The 26,271-nt window shown below is 42.7% G+C and overlaps 1 protein-coding gene across 1 annotated transcript in view; it reads left to right on the top strand.

The window, feature by feature from the left end:
- The window catches only part of LOC119385965 (S phase cyclin A-associated protein in the endoplasmic reticulum-like), a 35,376-nt gene extending 9,434 nt beyond the window's left edge, over positions 1-25,942 (top strand). Inside the window, exons 6-27 of the mRNA XM_049414175.1 lie at positions 6-398; positions 2,189-2,342; positions 2,620-2,764; positions 3,533-3,599; positions 4,137-4,266; positions 4,801-4,912; positions 7,320-7,460; positions 9,797-9,898; positions 12,789-12,842; positions 13,237-13,379; positions 13,650-13,731; positions 14,335-14,490; positions 14,747-14,848; positions 15,315-15,445; positions 16,470-16,535; positions 18,833-19,072; positions 19,163-19,286; positions 19,520-19,695; positions 20,101-20,241; positions 21,352-21,589; positions 22,461-22,610; positions 25,661-25,942. Of these exons, the coding sequence (XP_049270132.1) occupies positions 6-398; positions 2,189-2,342; positions 2,620-2,764; positions 3,533-3,599; positions 4,137-4,266; positions 4,801-4,912; positions 7,320-7,460; positions 9,797-9,898; positions 12,789-12,842; positions 13,237-13,379; positions 13,650-13,731; positions 14,335-14,490; positions 14,747-14,848; positions 15,315-15,445; positions 16,470-16,535; positions 18,833-19,072; positions 19,163-19,286; positions 19,520-19,695; positions 20,101-20,241; positions 21,352-21,589; positions 22,461-22,610; positions 25,661-25,927 (3,314 nt within the window). The 3' untranslated portion in view covers positions 25,928-25,942. The remainder of the gene's footprint in view (positions 1-5; positions 399-2,188; positions 2,343-2,619; positions 2,765-3,532; positions 3,600-4,136; positions 4,267-4,800; positions 4,913-7,319; positions 7,461-9,796; positions 9,899-12,788; positions 12,843-13,236; positions 13,380-13,649; positions 13,732-14,334; positions 14,491-14,746; positions 14,849-15,314; positions 15,446-16,469; positions 16,536-18,832; positions 19,073-19,162; positions 19,287-19,519; positions 19,696-20,100; positions 20,242-21,351; positions 21,590-22,460; positions 22,611-25,660) is intronic.
- Positions 25,943-26,271: the final 329 nt, after the last annotated feature.

Raw genomic sequence — 26,271 nt, 5'->3', positions numbered from 1 at the left:
TACAGAGAGCAAGGCCATATCGTACAGTTCTTCGTTGAAGAGCGGGCAGCAGTTGGCACATTCCACTGCGACAAAGCCTCGTGTAACGGAATCCAGTGCATCGGCGACCAGGTCAAGTGCTGTCGTTCATCCGCAGAGGACGAGTGTACCGGGCCGCAGCTCGTTAACAACTCCGTCAACCGTACACCCGCCAGCTCCAATTTCTCAAAAGCCTGCTTCTGCTCGAACCGCGAATGCGTTGGTCAAGTCGGGGGAAGACGGAAAGAGTGGATCCACCCTGTCGCTGAGCAGTAGCTCCAGTGGACGTAGCTGGGCAGACAAAGTGAAAGGACCGAGCGCCCCTGAAGCCCACAGCCTGACAAAAAGTGCTTCCTTGGACCCCATTGCTGTGGAGCTTGGTAAGTGCTGCAGCTGCATAAAACTGTCGGGATCCTTCCGACATGTAATGGCTGCTTTCTTTAACTGATAAATCCCCAACTGTGTTAAAGAATAGAAGATCGACGAAGGATGCTTTCGGAACTTGTGAACAAGCATACCTTTAATGTAGGGAGCTGCGATGCAGCAGGTGGAGAGCAAAAAGCCTGCCACAACCAAAGTTATTGTAAATTCTTGTAATTTCATAAGTTCATCTCATGTGTTATATCTTATTAAGGAAGATGGTATTTATTTATTTATTTATTATTATTTACAAATACTGCCATCTTGCACAGCAAGATATTGCAGGAGTGAGTACAAACACAAGATAAAATACAACACATTAAGTCACATTAAATACAACACAGATAAAGTATACACATTGAGTATACACACTGAAGTATACACACTGAATGGACAAATGGACTGAATGGGCTGAATTATGAATCATTATCTGTGTCTTAGCAGTGCACTCTATGCACCGTTTCCCTGAGTTATACTGACTGTTCTCATTGTTGTGGTCCCACCTGCTGTTACACTTCGAGATTAACCTGTTGAGGGTCGAATTTTTTGGCATATGCGACCCACCAGGGTCGATTTTTTTATTGCCAATTTAAATTTTTCATGCAAATCTTTTTCAGAAAAACATTGTCGTAAATTTTTTAGGGTGACCATAAAGTGATAAAAAAATCGTTTGTATTGTTACATACACATGGTTCATTCATGAGTAATGGGAAGATAAATTCTAAAAAAATGCTTATACAACTGTTAAGAAATTATGCGTTGCAATAAATGTCTGTGTAGTTCACAGACGTACAAAAATAATTGCACAAAGTGGCGTCAAGTCGAAGCACGGAGGTAGAAAAGTCACCTTTGATCCAGTCAGCATCGTCTCGCCACGCGCGCTTTTGAGATGTCGCTCACTCATCAATATCTGAGCCTTAACTTGTAAGGAACTCCTTGTATGACGGGCTGACATCCAATGAATCAGATTCCAATTCGGCAGTCGAGCGACGAGATTCACTTGCAGCAGAGAAACCAGCGTGCACTTCCATAGCACAAGCAAGCTGTGCGGGTGAGTGCACTGAAGAAAATTCTATGGTTGTGCACGGGTCCAGGAAGCAAAAACAAAGCAGAAATCTATAATAACCCTTCGTCTTATCGCCATCAAGACAGAAGAGCTTTTTGAGTCCTCAAAACAGAAAACACAACCATAGTGGCATCATTTGTGTCGGTCAGTGCCTGCACGAAAACAGGCGTAATCGCGTCCTGAGGACTAGTAAACGAAAGAGTTTGAGAGATTGTAAACCAGACAGCCATTAATTTCGTGGGCACAAGAAATGGGAACTGCGTGAAAGACGAAACCGAAAGTAGCCGCTGCGTGCCCACACGTGACCAGGTGCACAAGCGATAGCCGCCACATCGCTGTGGTAAAGCATTAAAAAAAATGAGAGAGAGAGACATCGGCACATGAAAAAAATTCCATGTATTCCCACAATGTGGCAGTACATGCCAAGCAAGAAAAATGATCGAAAAATACGCGCATTTTAAACATACGAGTGATAACGTACATGTACATTATTTACCACTTAGAAGGTGTTCGCGGAGGACGTACATGTATGTCATTGACCCTGAAAGGTTCAACTATGGTATGAATACTTAGATAGACGGAAAAAAAACAAAGCATTAGCATTCCATGAAGTCAGAACATTGATTTACAGATAGGCAACTTGGCTGCAAGTCACTGAATGTCTTGGTTTTCAGTCTTACGCAGATGACTCCGAAGGCTGGGAGACTGTCCGTCGCAACAAGCCACGCTCGCGCAATTCTCCTCCCAAGAAAATGCTGGCACACCAGGCACCGCCAAGCCAAGCCATGGGAGTCAAGCGGTCTCCGTCAGCGCCAGCTATTTCGGCACCAGCTCCCATGTCGAGTTAAAACTCCTCGGCGTTCCTCGGCACCTCTTTCCAGCGGACCGCCGTCATCTAGACCAGCGAGGAATTCTGGCAGGAGTACCACAGGACAGCAGCTTGGCCCGAAAAGTGCCACGTCAATGCCTTCCTTAGTGCCGCAAAAGAGTCAGAGAGACTGCTGTCACTTCACGTAAAAGCACAACAGCTCCAAGTCTTGGTGCCAGGTCGAAAAGCTTTCTCTGCCCAATGCAGCCAAGTAAGCAAGTCGATGAGACAGCTGTTCCTGAAACAGACAACCTGTGAAGGATAATGTTGTACCCGAAGCTTCTCCTGTAATGGATGCTAGAGAGGAGGTAAACCAAGTCTCTGAAACCGTTGAAGCAAATGAACTGTCCCCAAAACAGGATGAACCATCACAAGAAGAGGAATTTTCCCAAGTAAGTGAGTGGGAATGCTGCTTACTTGCGGGTTGTTTCGTGGTAATTCTTTATCTTGGGTGTTAGCTTTCCTGTATTTGATGTACACCTGCCGCAGTGACTGTGTTGTGATTGGAGTACACAGTTCAGAGGTCAGTTTTATGGACATGGGAACTGTGTTTTCATCAGTAGCTCAATGCAAAGATATCTGCACTCATAAATTTTGGTTCCCGGTAGAATAGTTGAGCTGGTTGAGATAACTTAGAAACATAATAGCTTACAAGCCACAACAGCATACCGTATTTTCTTGCATATAACCCGCACCCCTAACTTTACTCTACAAAAAGAAAAAAAAATATGCATATCACCCCCTGCATATAACCTGCACCCCCACTTTTTAAGCACATCTTCCCATTTTTGGTGCGAGTTATATGCGAGAAAATGCGGTATTTTGTTACAGAAGTGAAGTGTTTGATTGTAGTAAAAGTCAGCCATGTTTCTTCATTGGAATAATTTTCCTGCAGTGTCTAGAATCTCTGCCTATATCCAAACTATGGAAACGTAAAAACTATGGAAGCATGGCTGAGGATGGCAGCAAGTTAGACGGTTTGATAAAACGAAAGAAATTGTAGGCATAAAATATAATCAGCTCATGCAAGACGGTAAATTGGAAGTCATTGGGAGGAGAGGCCTTCGTTCTGCAGTAGACACAAAAAAAAGGGCTGATGATGATGATAAAAGGAGTGAAATGTTAAAACTGTTACTTATTGCACTTTTGCTTGATTACAGGAACCGAAGCCCATGTCACCTTTTGAGGAGGATGTCGTGGAGGTCCAAGAGCAGCACTTGAAGGTCTGTTTTACAAAAGAATAATTTTGCACCAGTTATGATAAAATAAAGATGGATATTCAGGCTAATTGGTTATTCGGGATCATCTAAAACAGTGCATAATCAATTGACAACAGCGCCTGTATGCCTCGTCATATGTGTTTGTGTGTTGTTTATGCACTCTGTCCATTGTTTATGACTTCATGATATATCATCACTGTAATGTGCCCCGTTTATCACTGTACAATTACTGGTAAGCGCTAGTGACCATGCAGGCCAGTTGTCACATTTCTCGTCATAGAGCACTGCACATTCCTCTGCTGCTGCATAGATCTCTGCTATGCATACAGTAGTCGGTATTTTCTTGTTTGCCTCACTGTACCACTGACACAGCTGTTCCTACGACGTCAACAGTAAGTTTCCGTTTTATTTTGTGATATCCTTGTTTCTCTGCTGACTTCTTGTTCCATTGATCAAAAACGAAATGCCTATAAAGAGATTAAGCCAAGAATGAAAAGTGATGTCTCTTTATTAAATTCTGTTGAATACTTTTCTTTCATGGCAGCTGAGGAAATGGTTCATGACATGGGACTGAGCTGGGGTGACCAAATGGATTGCTTGGAGGAGCTTGAACTGCGCACACCAGGACGTGCACTTCAGATGCACGAGAAACTGTCTTGTGCAACGCGAAAAAGGTGAGTTATGCTTTCGCACAGCTTTTGCATGGAGGTAAGTCTGCTAGTAACATAGCCATGTGGCTGAACCTTCTTGAGCTATGAAAGTGGTACGCCAGCCGTGAAATTTTGCTGCTGAACATATCTTCAGCCAGTAGGGGTTGTGCTATAGTGGAAAAGAAAAATCATCTGTGAACGTAAAAACGGAGACTCTCCTGTCAGTTCATATGTTGCCCATCGTGCTGCTAGCCAAAGGTGTCAAGGAAGTCTGGTGCTAATCACAGCACAGTGCTTTAACTAATCTTTAATTCTTTATACATATTACCTTTATGGAATACCAAGTTGCAGCAAATGCACACGGAAGTAACAGTGTTGGTGACCAAACCAGCAGAATCTGGTGGTACTTAGTGCCCCTGAGATACAATATTCTGTGTCCATAAAGTAGTATTTCTTTATGTTGAACTTGTGCTCGAAAAATGAAGGAATGGCTTGGTTGCAGCAATCTTTATGGAGACAGCTTATATAAATATGAATTACTGTATATTTTGTTCTCAGATCCCTGTCTGAGACCATACAACGCCACAAGGAAAAGCAAGCCAAAGCACAGGAGCAGAGGGAACGCATTCGGGAAGAGAAAGCACAGCGCTGCAGAGATCAGTCTAAAAAGGTTTGTGAAGGTTTTTACTAGAGCTGTGCGAATAGCAAAATTTTGGGTGCGAAGCGAATTCGAATATTGAAGTGTGAGTGCGAATCGAATCGAATATTTTTCGAATATTTCTAGAATATTTTTCGAATACTTCGAAGCGAAACTGCAGAAAGAAAAGTTAGAGAGGATTCCTAAGCATATTCTTATGAGATAGCAACATGAAAGTAATTCTTTTCGCTAGGTTGATGAAGCACTGGCAGGGTGGTGTTTCATAGTTGTCTTATCAAGAATGAGGCAATGTAGAGGCCGAATTGTACTTATGGTGCAACCAAAGTGTTGCCGACAACACTTTACACGTGATAGGCATAGATGCCATTTCCTCAGCCTCTCCTCCTCTCTCAACTTCTGTGGAAGCCCAACTGATGTGGCGGACAAAGGTACGCTCCCTTCAAGTCCGGATTTCCAAACCTGCCTCGTAGACGTCGATATATAAGAACATCTGAAATTTTGGATGCTAAAAATCTTCGGCTTCCGATTTTTCGGACTTCCTGCCCGAAGGTCTAAAACAGCATTAATTGAGCCCCCACCTCTGCCACATCTTTCATCTCCATGTTGAAACCAGCATTTTCTTGAGTTAATACATTTGCGACCGTAGCAGAGCTTGAAAGGCAGCTTTGCCGCAGTACCGGGGTGTGATCAGGTGAAGCATATTGAAAATCTAGGGACCACTTCCAATCGGACGTTGACTGTGACCTGGCAAAGTTCGACAGTAACGGAGCTTGAAAGGCAGCTTTGCCGCAATACCGGGGTGTGATGAGGTGAAGCATATTGAAAATCTAAGGACCACTTTCAATTGGACGTTGACTGTGTCTTTGCAAAGTTCGACCGTAACGGAGCTTGAAAGGCAGCTATGCCGCAATAGCGGGGTGTGATGAGGTGAAACATATTGAAAATCTAGGGACCACTTCCAATCGGACGTTGTCTCTTGGCAAAGTTCGACCGTAACGGAGCTTCGAAATATTCGAAATTCGAATATTCGCACACCCCTAGTTTTTACACTACTCTCTAAAGTAAAAGTAATTTCATAGTGAATACAGTAAAAGTTTGTTCATTAGAATTTCTTGGGGATGCCCGCTGAGTTCGAATTAAACGAAATTCAAGCTTATGAAACTGTTAAAATATGATGGGAACACTTCTGAAACCATCGCCTTTTATTTATGAAAGAAATTCGTGATTGCTGTTTCCTGCTTTTTCTTCTCGAAAAGTGATTGCAATCATTGCTCGATTTATCGGTAGCACATGTGGCAAGTAAATTCCTGTGATAGGTGATCGTAAAGATGTAACTCGAAAGCACAGTTCTAATCCTGCCTGCTCTGTGTATTAAAAATAAAAAAGAAAAATGAGGGGGGAGGGGGCTTGCAGTATTGTAGTCAGAGTTGTTTTCTTCTTATTTGTCTTACCTTGTTCATGAGATGGTTGTGCTGGATGGAGGGTGTCTTCTTATTTTGATTTAGTTCAAGGTGACCACAGTTGTCATTCACAGTACAAGTGCTGGTGTATGGGTTAGGCTTGTCCAACGTAAATGTGATAGCTGACCACCGAAGCTTGTACTAAAGGGTGGCCATCAAAGTAAAAAATATTGTGATGACTGTCTAAGAGATGGTGAATGTCAAAAGCTTGTGTAGAAAGAAGGTCAGGTGCAGTCATCTTGCTAACTTTGTCTTCGGCTAGTGTAGACAGGCAGAAGGTGCCTGTGGACAACTATATGAATGCTGCAGCATGGAAAGATTTTCAGTGTTGCAGTGAAATTGGAAAAAAAAAAGTGTTCTGTCCTTTTAATGACTTTACTAGACTACACATTCAGCAAACAGTTTTGCAGTCTAAATGAACTTTGAACATACCAAACCGGCATAGAACTCTGCACTCAACTTGGTAGCTGAGTTAGCAAGTGATCGGCCAAGCAGAGTCAGAAATAATCATTTAGTTCAAAATCAAAATGAGCTAAGTCAAGCTTATTGTTAATGAAGAGTCAGAAATGTTGAACAGCATGTTTATGGGACATGTTATCGTGCGGTTGAAAGTCTAAATATTCAACCATATCTTGAACACTCGGTGTGCACAGATTATCACTCAGCAATAGTTGCTATATGCAGCATGCATCATTGACCCTTCTTTCTAGCTAAAGTTGTCATCTGCAATATAATAATAGGAAATGCACATAATGGGTGTTCTTGAATGTATTGGAAACCAAGTAAAAAAAGAAAAGGGAAACCTATATGTTGAGCATTGCAGGCTTGGTGAAGAAAGGTAGTATGCTTTACTCACTCGCTTCTCACTAACTTGCATGTTGCTGTTTTCACTTTGTATTGTCGTGCTTTATCTTTCTTACTTCATACTCATCAGCGAAGATTCTTTCCGTGCACACTAGGTGGAGGAGAAGAAAGCTCAACAGGAGGAACTCCAGCTTCAACGGCGACTAGTTTTAGAGAAGCGACTGCAGCGAGCTGCTGAGAAGCGGGAGCTTCAGCTGAAAAATAAAGTTAAGAGGGCCCACGATGAGGAAGAGAAGGTAGGAATACACTGCCCACATCTTTGCATGCTTTTTATCTTATGGTTGCCATCACTGTTGCCAACGTGGTTCTGCTGCAGGACAAGGATAGGTCAGTGTACCCACCCATTAGTCTTCTGTTATGCACTTAACATGCACATTTTAGTGCGATTAGCATTCTTTAAGAGGTGTATCTAATTCATATGTGTCTCTGGGTATGTTACAATGGGAACAAACAGCGCTAGACACGGGATGGTGATGGAACGACAGCCGACGCATGTGGCGTGATGACTTCTTTTATATCTCTGCACAGATACTATGATACTGTGTTCTTTTGTTGGTCATCGGCGTGAAGCTTCTGTATATATTGTATTTCCCAACAATGAACCAGTGGTTGTTAGTTCAGTGCCTTCTCTGTCATTCTGTCACTGTCCCATGTCTAGCGCTGTTTGTTCCCATTGTAACGATGTACCAACCAGCCCAGTGAGGTACACTCCGGCAGCTCTGGGTATGTGCTTATTCTTAGTCAAACCCCAGGAATGGGAATGGATGAGCCAGAAAGGCTGGTATCAACAGGATCATTACATTCTATTATCACTGAAAGTGTACTAAAACTGATTTTGCAATGCATAAGGTATGAAAAGTCACTCTAGTTGTATGCTGTATCAGTAAGGAAAAGGGCACTGTGTACAGGAATCGTTTGTTAATTAAACGATTGGAGATGGCAAGGCCCTCACATTCTCTCATGCTGTTTTCTTTCGTACTGTTGAGTAGACATGAATGCTTGGAAATGGGAGTGTCAAAATGAGTGACTGTCATTGCATGAGAAACCCAAAGTGATTGCCAGCAAGGTTGAGTCATTGCTCACTAGTTTAGGTAGGCATGTATAGGGAGTGAGAGAAAGCATTGGTGAATGTGAGCAGGCTTTTGTTGAACAGGAGCACTACAGACTGTCATTGGATTTTACTGTGATTGGACGTAACCCATTCAGCATGAGTGGGAATAATTGTTAGCATTTGAATGGATGTGAGTTAAAATGAGAGCGTGTGAGCAAGACAAGATCTGAGTGCTTGGGAGAGGGAGTGAGCATGAGTGCTCACAATAAAAAAAAGAGAGAGAGAGAGAAAGAAAAAAAGACATGGTTGAATGTGTGTCTACTAATTTTTGTGAGCGATAGAGGGCGAAGGGTTGTCTTGTTGTTTTCCCATTACCCCTGGTACGCATCACCTTCACCCCTAATGCTTTAAATTTCTTGCTCACATAGCTGCATGTGATTCTCTTGCCATTGCTTGCGTTCTTTCTTTTTAAAGTTTTGTTTGATGGTATCTGTTTCTAACAGAGCACCACTTTTGGGCTGCTCACCATGCTTTGCCATTGTTATCTGCTTTCTGTAAATTTAGCTTAAATATCAGTACATAATTAGCATTGATCTGCCATGGTGACTAAATAGCTGCAGTGTTCAGGAGCTTTGTGCTGAGTTCAGGTCCGGTCAAACCAATTGCATGCTTATGAAGGTGGAATGCTAACGCATCCATGGGCGGAAAACTTGACAACCATTTGAAGAACATAAAATAATTAAAAAGAACTACTGTAATGCTCTGGCACAGAGCTCTTCATAATCCATATGGAGCTCTGGGTCATGAGAGCTAATTAGCGAACTTGCATTCATTGACTGATTCGTGCTGCTCCCTTTGTGTCACTATCATGTGGATCCCAAAAGTCCATGTTACTATGTGGATGACACATTGAAACACGCTCTCTAGAGTGGTCTAGTGGTTACGGTGCTCGATTGCTGAACTGAAGGATGCAGGATCGAATCCTGGCCGCGGTGGCTGCATTTCAGTGGAGGTGAAATGCTAGAGGCTCGTGTGCTTAGATTTAGGTGCACGCTAAAGAACACTAGATGGTCAAAATTTCCGGAGCCCTCAACTACAGTGCCCCTCATAATCATATCCTGGTTTTGGGACATAAAACCCCAACAATTATTATTATTAAAACACGCAACCCTTATTGGTAAATCAGTCGCCCCCGACAGGTTGCAAAGTTCTGCTAATGCTGAAGGTTAGAATAACTTTTGTTGTAAAGAAGGGAGCAGATTAGAATACAATATCTTAATCTCTGTTATGGAATATTTGCATTTTTTAAATCTCCACTTCAAGACACTTGCGTATTGTTACGTGTGATATGAGGTCTGTCGGTCTGCAAGTTGTGGCGCAGTTTTCATCACTGATCTGCTGATCTGTGTGCCTTAAATAATGAATAATTTTAGCTTTTAGTTAAGGTTCTGGGGACTTTGCAATTAAAAAAAAATTCATGTGTATTCAGTGAAAGCAATTTACATCTTTTGCCCTGTGCAGGTCAATGAGATAGCCTTCATTAACAGCCTGGAGGCTCAGAACAAGCGTATTGACCTTCTGTCACGTGAAAAGGACCATGAGGCTCGCCTGCAGGATATTCAGGTGGCTAGATATCACTCTCTGCATCTGCATCCTTGAATAGGACTGGCATTAGTTCCGATCTCTAGGCCAAATGCATTTGTTTTCACGCTTCTTTCGTTACTTGAATCAGCTGCGTTACCAAAAACCTGCATTTTTAAGGTGCCATGTATTTGTGCCTAGTCTACCATATATAGCTGAATACTGTCGTAGCAGAAAGTATGTTGTTGGGTGAGTTTGCTAATATCGGGAAATAATCTTTAAAAGAAAAAAACAACGAAAGAAGTGCAATAACAAAGTATGCTCGTGCTGTCACCCTTCTTGTCTGCGTACTTTTTTATGTCAAAATTTGCTTATCGGGAGTGCTATGGAGATGAAGTACGCAACTTCTCTCACGTAGGTCCATGAAAGAAAATAACGCAATGAGCTTTTACATGAAAGTGCAATGAGGTGTTTCTGAGTGGAGGTTGCTGCATGCCATAGTTGTACTAATTATTGCTGCAGTACCTGTTATTTGTCTCCAGAATGGGGCATAGCGCTAACACACACGGACGAGGAAGAGACAACAGGACAGGCGCTAACTTTCAACTGATTGTTTATTTCCGAAAGCAACGGTATAAATAGATCCGTACGCAAAGCACCACTCATCGCCCATGAAAACCTGCAGTGTCAAGAAAGGCCAATTCATTAGCAGTGAGCGCCACCGACGGGCAGCTGACACAGCTATCACCGGCCCTCGCGATCATGGCGGCTTCCACAATCTCTCTGGTAGTCTTATCTGCATTCCTATATACGACTGTGCACTCGTTAAACAACGCTTGACACCCACAATCATTACAATGCACAGACACGTGCCCATCACGATAACGGCCCAACTTCTGCTTGTGTTCCCTTAGCCTATCATTCAGGCATCTCCCCGACTGCCCAATGTAGACCTTGCCGCAAGAAAACGGGAACCGATACACTGCATTATTTACACATGGCACAAATGGATTCTGATGTTTCTTCACACATTCTGTTCCCGTTTTCTTGCGGCAAGGTCTACATTGGGCAGTCGGGGAGATGCCTGAATGATAGGCTAAGGGAACACAAGCAGAAGTTGGGCCGTTATCGTGATGGGCACGTGTCTGTGCATTGTAATGATTGTGGGTGTCAAGCGTTGTTTAACGAGTGCACAGTCGTATATAGGAATGCAGATAAGACTACCAGAGAGATTGTGGAAGCCGCCATGATCACGAGGGCCGGTGATAGCTGTGTCAGCTGCCCGTCGCTGGCGCTCACTGCTAATGAATTGGCCTTTCTTGACACTGCAGGTTTTCATGGGCGATGAGTGGTGCTTTGCGTACGGATCTATTTATACCGTTGCTTTCGGAAATAAACAATCAGTTGAAAGTTAGCGCCTGTCCTGTTGTCTCTTCCTCGTCCGTGTGTGTTAGCGCTATGCCCCATTCTGAAGCATATAACCAACTAGCCCAAAAATCCACGTTGACAAACCTGTTATTTGTCATTTGCCTGGATACGATGTTTAGTACAACAGTCGAAATCGAGATCAGCTGCAAAGATTGGCACACATTGACTTGAGCTGGTACGCATGACATCAAAATGATGTAATCTGGCCACGTTGGTTCACGGTGGCTGAGATTTCTGCACATTAGTTGTGAGAACATCACAGGTTTACTGCAAAGTGTGTAATAATACAAAGAAGGCGGGATAATTTAATGTACCACAGCAGTCAGCATCACTGCGCTGTAGGTAGCAGTGTACTCTTCAGAATAGTGGATTCAGGTGATACGTGTATATATATATATATATATATATATATATATATATATATATATATATATATATATATATATATATATATATATATATATATATATATATATATTCACACTTTTGATAGTTTTCTTACAGAAAACCAAAGGGTTGAGGGCTGAAGGTGCGAGCATGCGCCTGACTGAGGCCCTGACCCCATTTGTATATATTTATAAGTATAAGAGTATATGCGCCTTCATGAAAAAACAACGGTTTATTTTGTCGACGTTTCGATCGGAGACCGATCTTGATGAAAATCGGTCTCCGATCGAAACGTCGACAAAATAAACCGTTGTTTTTTATGAAGGCGCATATACCCTTATACTTCTAACCTTGTGGCAACCGAAGTTACTCTTCCGCATTTAAGCCTTATATATATATATATATATATATATATATATATATATATATATATATATATATATATTTGTTGTTAGCTGTTTCGTGATCTGCAGACATGGGGCTGTATATGTTATGCATTAACATACTGTATCTCTACATTGTGCTTTTGAGTGGCAAAACAATTTTAGAAATTCAGCACCACAAAGATACAAATTTTGCCTTTCACAACACATGCGCGTTCTGTAACACAATGTTGTTAATGGCTCTGTTTCAAAGCCCTGAGACTGCGATGAATTATGTCTAACTTGCATGTTCATGAACCGGGCCTCATTTTCAGTGCTTGGTACAACATCGTCACACTTGCTTTGCTCATGCAGACAGTTTAACATTATCTACAGGTGGCTGACATTTCATTATAAATGGCTGGCTTGGTTGTAGTTGCTTCGATATGTAAAGGCATTGCTCATGGAGCACATGAAGTTTTAACCTGGCTTACAAATGCTACTTGTGGCCGTTTTGTTACCACCGCTACGTCCATGTGCACTGACTATGTGCTTCAGTGAAAAATTAGGGACTTTTGGACGGTCCATGCTTATCCTAAAAACCTGCACGGTGCTTTGGCTTCTCATGCCTCGTTCAAGACATGTCTTGCCACGTTACTGTGCAATGCAGGGGCTTGGCACTTCCGGGCTATGCTTGAACTGCGCATTTTGTCATTTGATTTTCAACAGTTCTTTCCCCGGCCTTCACATTTCAGGAAGAACGACAAAGAAGGCAAGAAGAAAAAGCTGCAAAAGAAGCAGCTGCCGAAGTGAGTCGCAGATGAAATATTTTGTTGCGATAGCTACAGATTGCTTTCACTGCGGCATGGTCCCCTTCTGCGTGTTCCACACTGCATGCTGTTAAGGAATGTGTGACTGGTAATGAATGCAATTTGCCGAACTGCACATTCTTCTTCCAAATGGCTCTGCATTAATCACACAAGCCTTTGGGAGTGAGATTATTTGAAATGATAGAAGATTTTCAAGTTGCTACAAGTGAGTGTGATTTTACTTCGTGTTGCTTGACTGGTACAAATTATGTGAAAAAACATTTCAGTAGCAGACCCTGGTTTATTAAGCTTTCATTTAAAACTGTATCATCAAACAGCGTGCGAGCATGTGAGAGAGAGCGTGAACAATGTAACGCATAAAATGTGTATGCAGGAACGACGCAAAGTTCTTGAGGCTGAGCGTCAGGCCAAACTGCTGGAAATACAAGAGAAAAGGAAGTTGAAAGATGAGAAAGTTCAGCTGCAGCAGCTTGAGAAAGAAAAGCTTCGCCAAAGCCTCTTGAAACAGAAGGAAAGGTGAGAGAGTCTTCATCAACTTGGAGTGAATGGTTTTCTACATGAAATCATGTCAGAACGTCATAAATAGGTTCCTTGTCTGTGCAAGGGTCTGGTTCATACATTTACGATGCAGAATACTGAAAATATCTAGTTTGAACTGTGTCATTAGGCCACGTATTTTACCTTAATAGGGCGCAACATATTGACTGCTGCGTCAAATATGTTGTATTCCTGTGCCGTTAAAACGCTTGCTGACTCCCTTTTTACACCTCTTCTTTGTTTCTGCAGAGAGAGGGAGCAGCGTCTCACTGCCGTCAATGCAGCACAACTGGCTGCAGCAGAAGAGCTTCAGAAAAAAATCCAGCTAAAGGTGAATAGCATGTTTGCTCTGTTATCAAAATACAATGATACTAAGCTGTTCTTTTTTTGTGTGTGATGGAATAAACCAGACACTTCGGTAAGAATGTCTTTCTTAGTGTGAGGCTCGTAGGGAAAAAACTGGTGTGGGATGAAGAGCAGTTGTACAAACCATTGATTTCATTCGGTGCACCTGAAGGTTGCTGGAAAGTTTAAGTATAAAGTTTTGTTAAATCAGAGTTCAAATGGACAACTTGTTATAATATCAACATAGTTCTACTATATAATGTAGCAATGGAACTAAATTACTTTAGGGAAGTTGCTTTATCTTCATTTTCGATCAGTTTACAGCGCAAGAAAATACGAAGACGCAGACCAAGGATGTGACGACACACATCCTTGGTCTGCGTCCTCGTCTTTTCTTGCGCTGTAAGCTGATCGAAGATGAACTATAACCAACTAGCCCAGATTTCCTTCCTTGTGAAATTGCTTTAATGTGGACTTTTTAAAGCGTGATAAACTTTAATGCTTTCTTTGCCAATATTCCATAAATATGACCTTTCCGCTTCTGTGTATTGTTGAATTAAAAGGCAGATATTTTTCTCTGTTTGAACAGCAAGAAGAAAGTGCTCGTAGACATGAAGAAAACATTGAGCAAATCAGACAGAAAGCTTTTGAGCTAAGTGTTCGCAAATGCTCTTCGAACAACGATGATGCTCCCCACCATCAGCCATACGACACTAAGAAGATCTGTTCTCTCTGCAATGTATTGGTAAGTATAACACTCCAATCGAATAGGTGAACTTATCGTTTATGTAGTTGGTAGGGTTCAGTGACCAGTGAAATTTGGTTGGCATTGGTCATAAAAGGCTCAGTAAGGCCATAAGTGGTATTGGTGTCAGATTATCGGTGTGCCACATTGGACCGCCCTATGAACGAGAGTCTGTGTCATTGCAATTAAATTGGATGCATGTAGTGTACGTAAGCTGCTTTTAGTATTCAGCAACTTGCTGTAATTTACTTTGCAGATTGGATCAGAAGTGTATCTGCTCAGTCACCTGAGAGGAAAGAAACATCAGGAAGCAATTCGTGAGAAGTACCAGGAAGTGGCTCCTTCTACTGAAAAGCTGGTAAGTTTTTCACCGCTGAACTTATGTGAGCATCCACTAATGAGAGTGGTCTATTGTGATTACTGCTATGGTTATTATCATTGTTATGGCATCCACTCCGCCATTTTGTGCCCATCACCAACGAGTTCAATTAGAACTGCATGCCATTTTTGCAACCCATTGCTACACCTTGTTGCCAAGCATTAGGTTGCAACTTCAATTCCCATCTGTGCTTGCCACAGAAACTGACCCAATGCAAGATGTGCTAGCTTGTTAAGATTTGGGTGCACATAGAACAACACTGGGCAATCGATTTTGCCCCGATGCCCCTGCTACAGTGTCCCTAACAGTGTCTTTGCTGCTTGGTAACACTGAACCCCTTGATTGATGTCACCTGCTTTTTGTTATTTTTTCACATACAGATGTTCATTAATGCCAGGGTGAAATGTGTTAAAACAGATCTGCCCCCTCTCTCACTTTCTCTTAGGAATCGTACAACTTGAAGCACATTGTTGACGCCTCAGCTGACCAACTTGATCCCAGCATAGCCTTGGATAGGGAAAGACAAAAAGCACACCGGAAACGGTGCAAGAAGCTGAGGCACAAGATGACTAGCAGGTCAGCTATGTTTCTTATTCATTAAGGTGTCCGTGCTCTGAATTGTTCAGCAGTAGATGTTACGAGTTCTTCCAGTCATAGACCTGGCTGGAACCCTTCCACAGGGGTTGTGCCAGAAAACTGGCTACCTTATGCATCCTCAACACTTATTTCTTAAATACCTGTTTGAAGATTGTCTAAATGTTCCTTTACTATCTGTAACTGGTAGCATTGATAATAACAATAAATAATTGTATGTTACGATGCACATTTCAATGAACTTAAAATCACTCTTGCCGAAAGGATAGATTTTGCTCAAGGGTTTTTTATAGGTGGGCAAGTTGGTTCATGAACATTATGGCAGAACAGCGTGAACTACTGGATAGTGATACACACAGGGCACAACACTGACTGTCATTTCTTGTGTCCCATTTGTTTCACTGCCCCTTAGTTTGCACTGTTCTGCTGTAAAAATGGGCTCTGCCTTTGAAATTGTGCAGTACACAAAAAGTTATCCATATGGTGCACCAGTGGACAACTTAGTGGCCATGGAATTAAAGAACCTGTATTGCAAGCAACATGACTACATTGAAATGCATTTCAAAGTGGCACCTTCTACATTGTGCTCTGCTGGAAAAAAAAGACGAAGTAGGATTTGTATAGGTGTGTACTAGTGCTTGGGTCTCAATCTTGCATGAAGTATTGCTTTTGTTTAAGTGCAGTCAATGCTAATAGACATTTTAAATGTTTTTGGAACAGGCAATTAATGAGTGGAGAATGCCGTTATTTTGACATTGCAGTGTTTACAGGCACATTAGTCTGTGAATGCATTGCATATTCATATAAGTTAACGCCAAAGATAGCTAAGTGTGCATCGTTGTACTGAGGCAATTACTACTAACCTATTTATTTCGCTAAGAAATTGAGTGAATGTTTCATTTAGCCAGTCAGTTTTTGTTAGTCTTAGCTAGAGTGAAAATATCAGTAAGAGTTATAATAATGTATTCTTTATTGCAAAATGGAATGTGTTTATTTCATGTCGCAGGGGGAAATTGTATGAGAAGGCCTTTGCAGAAAAATCGAAGGTCATGGAACCGAAGAGCAAGTTTAGGTAAGCAGACTAATTTATGCCTAGAGTAATATGAGTGCCTGAAGTTGATCCAGCGAAGGCCTAATGTGGCATGGCTACTGTGTGCCAGTCTGATTGGTTTTGACCACTTGTCCCTTTTGAGGGCACTTTAACCTTTGTGTGACTTGGTATTCTGCTTGGCTGATGGCTACCGTGGCTCAAACTGATTACAGTGTACTCGAGAACTGTTAAGTGTAAAAATTGCGCTTGAAAAGAAAAAGAAATTGCCATCCATTCATTTGCAGCATAAAGCTACGAGGAAGCACACGTGTTTCTCAGAAAGGAAGCTTTTCAGTTGAGGAAAAGTTCACCCTAGTGCAGAATTTTTTGCTGAACTGTGAAATTCCTGGTCCACAATTTTTCCTGATCTAGAACTGATTTTCCAAAAGTTGTTCTGATGGGTTGTATGTCATTTCTTTCATCTTATCTACTTTCCATTTCCTTAATCAATGTTATAGGGGTCATGAACCACTTTTCCAAGTAATGATCTAATGGCCTCAGTATCGAAGTGTACTGCCTCCCGAATCGATTGCCGCAAAAATTTCTCGAATCCGTCAAGAATCAGCGGAGTTACGGGGGTTTGGTGCACGCTCCCAGCGCTTTCTCTCTTTTCTCGTGCCGGCGAGCGCACTGGAAGCTAGACAGGGAGGGATGGCATGGGGGAAAGAAGTTACGCCAGCGCGCGTCATGAAACGCGATCGCCCTCCCGCTGTGATTCGCTTGCGCGAGTGCGGCTACCGTGTACTGAGGAGTGCGGCGCCGGCAAGTAGCGGCACCCCGCGGCAAGAAGCGCATCTGATCCGAACGCCGCTCTCGATTTACGTCGGCTATCGGCCAATAAGCATGCTATGTCTCTTGCGACGTACAGCGGACAGACGCCCCGCCCACCGACGAGAGTGAGAACCAGCCTCTGTTTGAAAAGAGGGTGCCTGGGGAAACGGCAACTTTTGTGGCCATTACGCGGCGCGCACGACTGTAATATTTGGCAGAGCAGTTCATAGCCGTGTCAGCTTTCCGCAGGATGTGTTTTTTCAATCAGCCCAAGGGGTGCTTCATGACCCCTTTAATAAGAATCGAAGTCATGAAGAGATGAAGAATGCAGCCTGTGATTACTGGCATGGTTTGCAATAATCTCTGCTGCTTCAAAGGCACCCTGTGCTCTCTTGCTTCATTCTGCTTAAAGCTTCTGTTTTGTCATATCTGTTAGTAAAATATGCAATGAAGGCCACCTTACCGCATTCTCATGTTTCATCACATGGGTGGTGATATACATTCAACCGCACTTAGGTAGGAGATATGTGTCCTAGTCAAAAGCTAATTTTGATTGTATGGAAATCACCAGCATTACTTTTGGCAGCCCACATTATTGTTCGTTTGCCTCTTTCTATTATGAGTATAAGATAATTTCAGCTGGAAGACATTTTAAGATCGTTTATATGATACTTAAAAATGTTTTTCTAAATCTTTTTGTCTTTGGGATATTAAAAAATAAAGTGTTTTGTTAAATTATTGCATGATCACATACACGAGATACTTTCCAGAGAGTATCAACTGACAACAAGTCCATCTTTCTTTTTCATCTTCTTAATATTCATACATCCAATTTAGAGAGAACAATGAGTTCCCCCTACACCTTTATTTGGTTCATTGTCTGTTTAGTTCATGTGGTCGTAATTAACAAAAAATTTGGGCCCATTAGTTCCTCTTGTTTATCTCGCATCTTCAGAGGTGAAATTCACTTTTTGCTTTGGTTGTCTCTTGACGTGAACCTGAAGAACACTTGGAAACCAGTTACAGGCTGTTCTTTCAAAGTGACTTCAACCATTTTCTTTCTTGTGATGCGTGATCACGTGATGCATCTATCTCAGTGCTGCACAAAGTGTAGGATGTTTTGTCTTTCTAATTGCAATGATGTGTCGTGCACTCCACTTAAGTTGATGTAACATGTACTATAGCTAAGGTTCCCGGGAGGGTCACTTCACAGTTGTGCTAAGACAGGTATACTTCTGATGGGCACCTAGCGTGCACCAGCAGCAGAGGTAAAATAGTTGTAACGCTGTTCATGCAGTGGTAAGGCTGTTTACGGCATAGTGAACAGTAATGTGATGACTGCAATGCATGATGCTCGGCTTTGTATGCACAGAACAAAACTCGGAGAGTAGCTTCGATGGCTTATTGCTGTCTGACTGAACATTTGCTAGTCACTGTGCAATCTGTGGTGGTGACAGAATCATGCCCACCACCCTAGGCTAACTATTGCTATTTCTATTGCGTTTCAGGTTAAGCAAAGCCGTGAAGGAAGTGTCACGATGCTTGAGCAGTCAGGGGCAGGGTCCTTGGGACAGTGCCTTGGTGTCGAGCTTGGATCGAGCCTTGGGTGAATTGGAACGCACCTTGATGATGGGAGGCTGCCCAGAGGGGGACACATTGCGTGCTCTGGGCGGCCTCACCTGCCTCACTGAACTGCTTGGCTGCCTGTTCAAGTCCACTGCCGAGCTGCAGCCAGTTGTGCCTCCAAGGTGAGAATGCCTGCATCTTCCCTTCCTTGTAACTGTTAACATCGCGCCGTGAAGAGAGTACAATGATTGTTCTTACTTGCGTGCTTTCAGGTGCCTTGTGCGGGCGTGCACTGTGCTGAAGATATCTTGTGAGAAGAGCCCCACGAATTGTGACTACCTGGTTCTGAGTAACCGTGTTGGCTTCCTGCTGGACATTCTTGTACACCGCCTTAATGTGAGTCAGAGTGATCGCTCATCTTGTCATTTACGTGAGACTTTTGGGGTTCCCTGCTCTCAAGGAGCAAAGTTCACATTATTTTGTATTTAGAATCACCGTTATACAGAAATATGTCGCAGTTCTATTTGAGTATTTCATACCTTGGTTTGACTGTGTAACTGTTCTTGCCTTGAGAGACTCATCAGTGTTGTCTAGCCATGTTGTCTCATGTTCTTGCACATTCTGCACAGCTCATTGTTCCCGATGACTGGGCTCCAAGCTCTGGCAGTTGCTTGGAGCCTGGCCAGGACTCAACAGTGCCTGCTATGGTGGGGCTCATAAGGGCAGCACTCAAGGGTGTCATTCGGTCAGACTCTGAGCTGATGGCCTCTGAAGACCTTGTTCACAGGTTGCTTGATGTTGTCAGGTAAGATGGTCAGTGCTCTTTCTTGGTGATCAGAACTTAATGGACGCAAAAATAAGTCACAAAGCCTAAGTTAAGCTTATTGAATACACTTGCAATCTCGCTGATTGTTTACCAGTGCTGAGAGTCAGTCTTTAGTATGCGGACCATCGTGGCCGACTTGGTAGGACACTCCTTTGCTGAACGTGATATTTGTCAATCTTACTTGGGGTGCAGAAATTGAGAATTATATTGGGGGTTTACCTGAAAATGAAGGACCATACTTCATACCATGCTGGTTAGAAGTGACAGGAAACAAGTGGTATTGCAACTAGCGTGCATGACATGTGCAAAAAGCTGTGCTTTCTTCGGTCTTTGCTTCATTCACTGACGTGATGCTTATTTTTGTCTTCTGACCCTTCACTGCAGCTATTCGGTTAGCATCGGGGCTGTTGACAAACTCTCTCAATGCGTGGGCAAAGTGCGTGGCTCTGAGACCCCTCAGTTGACAGAGTTTCTTGTGGAGGCACTGGAGTTTGTTGCCTGCCTGGCCTGCATCATCACGAAATGGTTGGCATCTTTTTGTGCATGTTTCAGATACTATTTATTCTTTGCTTCTTTTACTGAGCATTGCCATTGTGTGAGTGTGAACTTGGGCCAGTTGGTTAAACAAACCATACTTACTCGCATAATTCATGCATTGTTTTCCCTTATTTTAAGGCTTCGAAAAGGAGGTGCAGAGATTGTGCGAAAATTTCGTAAACAGGTCCTCAGTGGCGCCTGCTGAGGTTCTGGCGTGCAGTATATCACATTTCACTTGGTTCTTACTGAAATGATGATGAAATAAACTTTTAATTTTCCTGAAACAGTGTTCCTGAGCTCGTAAGCTCAGTGTCACTGAAAGATCAGCCGACTATAAACAAATAATCACCAGATTATAACTAAGCAGTTGTATTCTCTGTTTTTGGCATTGATCACTACTTTTGTGCTGCTCGTGAAACCATTACTATATGGTCTGTGTCCCCATTTTCTCAAGCGTATAAGCCTATCCAAATTTGATTTAGCAGAAGTTATCGCTTTTGTCCCATACTTCTTTCTTTCTTTTGTTTAGCTTTGTACGCGTCAACGATGCTGACATATGATGGTGTACTCGCATAAGTTGCGTAAAAGAGTCAAGAATGCAAAAAATTCTCTTTTTATCCTTTCAAAGGAGTATTACAGATGATGAAAAATAGGGCAAGCAAAAAAAGAGTATTTGAAAGAATTTGAGACTACCATGCCACTCTATGCACCGTGATAAAGTTCGCATCAGTACAAGCAACAGTACAACAGTAGAAAAAATAAAGGGGAGGGGGTGTTGTATAACTCATGGCGGGAGATGTGTATCCTTGATTCCATTGCTGGGACTGACAGTTGGCCACTGCAATTGCTCAGCAACTTAAGGTAGCTTTGTCCAGCGCTATTCAGTAATCAATTGCATCAACTGCTTTTAAATGGTAACGGGATGCAAAGTGTTTGTGTACTGCAGTTTTCTTGTGAAGATAACAACTCCGAACGGGCCGAATACCTCTGTAGTATTTCCTCACGGCAGTGGACCTCATAGCCTGGAGGCAACTATGTTACAAAGATTGTTGATTGGTCAGTGAAAATGTGTAACATTTCTTCTTTTCTTTCTGCCAGCCGGACAAAGCATCGCAAGGAAGAAGATTCAACTCAGCTAGCTGCAACAATCGGAGTCACACAGCTGGCTGGTTCAGTGTCTCTGCTGTATGGGACGCTGCTGGAGATGGGGGTGCCATCCGGTTGGCGTGCTGGCAACCAGACACCCGCTTTGCTGTCTCCGGGACGGTTAGCCGTCGCCAGCGCAGCAATAGCCTTGCTTAACCACGTTGCACGGCTTGACTTAGCTATGTTCCAAGTGAGTTACTCTGTACGAGTGTAGCTATTAAGAAATTTTTCAGCAAGTAAAAAAGAAAAAAGAAACAAAACAATTTGCATGTACAGTGTCTGTACAGTGGGTGTCAGCCACATTCCTGGTATGGTGTGGTGCGCCAACAAGAAGAACTGCCCTTATTGTCTTTTTTAGACTGTTATCGTAGCGCTTGGCAACTCTTGAAAGTTCTCATATGGATACACTAGTCTTGCACACACAAATGCCGTGTGGAAATATTGGATGTTACTCTTAATACTGTAATATTCAGTGTTAATTAGTGTAATATGCAACTATTGGTGCCATCTATATAATGTTGGATAAGTGACAAACACAGAAGCTGATGGAATTATTTTAGAATTATTTTGTTCTTTAGAGAAGGAGTAGCCAGACGTAATCCTTGAAGGGGAAAAGTAGAACTCTCTATTGCATATTAAGAGGGGTTCGTGTCTATTGAAGATCCCCGGACAGGGCTTTTTTATGTTTGTTTGTGGTGAAATTAAAAATATGTTGACAATGACTATCAATTAGCAAATAGAGGTTCTGAGTTAGTGCAGCAGTATACTTAGTTTGGAAAGTTCGGCTCATTTTTGACAGATGTTTTGACGGAGGTATTCGTCATCTGTGCATATTGTCATCAGTGTGTCATAGCTCGAGCTATGACACACTGATGATGATATATACAGATGAAGACGTGCAAGTGATGATGATATGTAAAGATGATGAAGAGTCATTCATTCGTCATACTCACAGTATGAACATAAAAGAATCTCATCTAAAGAGACATCAAGAATTGTCAAGTTCCATTTCTCTGCAGTGCGATGGCACACTTAGCTGTATGCTTGCCAAACATGTGCAGGCTGTGCTGGGAGCAGAAGGCATGTCCCTGCAGCTGCGCCACATTGCCAGCTACCTGCTATGGTACTGCACTCACTGGGAGGAATGGGCACTCCTCCACCAGGTGGTGCTGCTAATTGGCCATTTCGCAGTGCTTTCCTTGGACAACCAGGTATGCTTACTCAGATTGTGCAGCGTATCGAAGCTACTTGGCTTCTTGGTTGCATTCGGGTATAGCACTCACCAGAAACTGGCACAAGTGGGGGCCGTTAGCATAGAAGTGAGACTGTTATTTATTAACTAGAGCTGTGCGAATAGCAAAATTTTGGGTGCGAAGCGAATTCGAATAATAAAGATTGAGTGCGAATCGAATCGAATAATTTCGAATAATTTTCGAATATTTCTCAAACATTTTTCGAATAATTCGAAGTGTAATTACAGAAAAAGTTGCAGAGAATCCCTAAGTATGTTCTTGTGAGATCGCAACATGAAAGTGTTTCTTTTCGCTAGGTTGATAAAGTGCTGGTGGGGTCATATTTCATAGTTGTCTTTCTTATCAAGAGTGAGGCAATGTAGAGGCCGAATTGTATTTCTGTACATGATTTGGTGCCAGCAAAGTGTTGCCGACAACACTTTACACGTGATAGGCAGAGATGCCATTTCCTCAGCCTCTCCTCCTCTTTCAACTGCTGTGGAAGGCCAACTGATGTGGCGGACAAGGGTGTGCTCCCTTCAAGTCCGGAGTTCCAAATCTGCCTCGTAGACGTCGATATATAAGAACATCTGAAATTTTGGATGCTAAAAAGCTTCGGCGTCCAATTTTTCAGACATCCTGCCCGAATTTCAGGTCGAAAACAGCATTAATTGAGCCCCCAACTCTGCCACATCTTTCATCTCCATATTGGAACCAGCGTTTTCTTGAGTTAATACATTTGCGACCGTAGCAGGGCTTGAAAGGCAGCTTTGCCGCAATAGCGGGGTGTGATGAGGTGAAGCATATTGAAATATCTAGGGACCACTTCTAAACGGACGTTGACTGTCTCTTGGCTAAGTTCGACCGTAACGGAGCTTGAAAGGCAGCTTTGCCGCAATACGGGGTTGTGATGAGGTGAAGCATATTGAAAATCTAGGGACCATTTCCAAGCGGACTTTGTCTCTTTGCCAAGTTCGACCGTAACGGAGCTTGAAAGGCAGCTTTGCCGCAATACGAGAGTGTAATGAGGTGAAGCATATTGAAAATCTGAAGGGGTCACTTTTAACCGGACGTTGACTGCATTTGTCTTTGGGAAGTTCGAATAGTTCGAATAGTAAAATTTCAGTGCGAATCGAATCGAATAGCAAACACTATTCGAAAAATATTCGAAATTTCGAATATTCGCACAGCTCTATTATTAACACAAAGTTAGAAACAGGACAAACTGCACAGTATGAGAAATGAAGTCCACGAAGTAGTAACACACTGCTGTTGGCGGTAGCGGCAGTCACTCTCGTGGACTGGACGTTCGACTTTGGTCCCAGTGAGGTACAACATCTCTTGCGTACACGCGCCTGCCACAGTGGCCCCTTGTGTTGAGTTCTAACTAGAGCTGTGCGAATAGCAAAGTTTTGGGTGCGAAGCGAATTTGAATACTGAAGTGTGAGTGCGAATCGAATCGAATATTTCTCGAATATTTCTAGAATATTTTTCGAATACTTCGGAGCGAAATTGTAGAAAAGAAAGTTAGAGAGGATTCCTAAGCATATTGTTATTAGATAGCAACATGAAAGTGTTTCTTTTCACTAGGTTGATGAAGCACTGGCGGGGCGGTGTTTCATAGTTGTCTTATCAAGAATGAGGCAATGTAGGGGCCGAATTCTATTTATGTACATGATTTGGCGCAACCAAAGTGTTGCCGACAACACTTTACACGTGATAGGCAAAGATGCCATTTCCTCAGCCACTCCTCCTCTTTCAACTTCTGTGGAAGCCCAACTGATGTGGCAGACAAGGGTGTGCTCCCTTCAAGTCCGAAGTTCCAAATCTGCCTCATAGACATCGATATATAAGAACATCTGAAATTTCGGATGCTAAAAAGCTTCGGCTTCTGATTTTTCGGACTTCCTGCCCAAATTTCAGGTCCAAAACAGCATTAATTGAGCCCCCAAATCAATACATTTGCGACCATAGCAGAGCTTGAAAGGCAGCTTTGCCGCAATACCGGGGTGTGATGAGGTGAAGCATATTGAAAATCTAGGGACCACTTCCAATCGGACGTTGACTGCGTCTTGGGCAAAGTTCGACCGTAACGGAGCTTGAAAGGCAGCTTTGCCGCAATACCGGGGTGTGATGAGGTGAAGCATATTGAAAATCTAGGGACCACTTCCAATCAGACGTTGAACGTGTCTTGGCAAAGCTCGACCGTAACGCAGCTTGAAAGGCAGCTTTGCCGCAATACGAGAGTGTAATGAGGTGAAGCATATAAAATCTGAAGGGGTCACTTTCAATCAAACGGTGACTGTATTTGTTTTTGGGAAGTTCGAATAGTAAAATTCCAGTGCGAATCGAATCGAATAGCAAACACTATTCGAAAAATATTCGAAATTTCGAATATTCGCGCACCCCTAGTTCTGACGCAAAAATTTTGTCTTAATTTCAAGTTTTTGATGGACAGCTCTCAAGTTACCCTATAGAGCCTCAATTAATCGGACACTGCATCGAATAATCGTGCCAATTCTTAATTATAAATTCACCATAATTATGCCACCATGTTACGAAGTCTCCTCTGACCTAAGAGACCACAAAAACTGGGACAAAATACTTTCATATTAGTAGTCCTCTTAAAAGAGGGCTGCTAGGCACAAGCTATATATCGCCTCTGCTTATCCTTGGAAAATGTTTCTCTGTTAAGTTGCCTATGTATTGTTAAATGTATGAAGCCTGCCATGAATACTCGCATAATGTCAGCCCTGTATAGTGATGCATGCTGCTTGTAGTACTGTGTGAGGCATGCCTTGTTCAACTGTTTGCATTGAGCAGCATGTCTGGTACAGCAGTCACAACACTGATAACATGGTGAGGTTCAGCTGCAGCGAAAATAGTACTTTGTAATGTGTTATTTCAACGTAATTTCTGCTGATTGCTAGATAATTCAAGTATACTTGGTTCTTGTATATTTGGTTCTGGAGAACAAATGGAGTGTACTAGCACATGGTGCGAAGTTATTTTATTTTTTTTCTGAACAGGCTGTGATACAGTCGGGAGAACAACCCACTCTTCTGCAGCTGCTGTGCACGCTACCTTTCGAGTACTTCAGCAATCCAGAGCTCACACAGGTGCTCTTACCAACGCTTGTCTGCTGCTGCTTCAACAATGAACACAATCGCACAGTCCTGGAAAAGGAACTCAGTCCCGTACTGCTTGCTAACTTTGTTGAGGTGAGCTGCATGCCTTTTTCCTTGAAGTTTATGCGTCTATTACCTCAGACAGAACTCTCTGTGTTTGCTCAATAAATTTCCCCACATATCTTCCTAGTAGTCAGACGAGCATATTGGCAGCTGCTTGCAAGTGTCTGATGATTTTCTTTAATGGCATACTAGCGGCGAAGGAGGGTGGTTGGTTGGGATGTTTGCAAGGATGAGCACATTGCCACACATCACATGAGTTGTTCTACTTTCGGCTAACGATGTGCTCACTGAATTTCAGTCTGTCACGTTATCATTGCCGTGCAAATGGGCTGGAGTTCTCTCATGAACACTATTGTCACTTTGATTGCATGAAGGACAATCACATTCAAATAGTACTTGTCGTAAATGCTATGGGCGTACATTTGTGAATGACACTAGCATCACTGGAC

Source organism: Rhipicephalus sanguineus, chromosome 3 (assembly GCF_013339695.2).
Source record: "Rhipicephalus sanguineus isolate Rsan-2018 chromosome 3, BIME_Rsan_1.4, whole genome shotgun sequence".
NCBI lineage: Eukaryota > Metazoa > Arthropoda > Arachnida > Ixodida > Ixodidae > Rhipicephalus > Rhipicephalus sanguineus.
The sequence above is the reverse complement of the archived record's forward strand: the minus strand, read 5'-3'. Positions and strand labels throughout refer to the sequence as shown.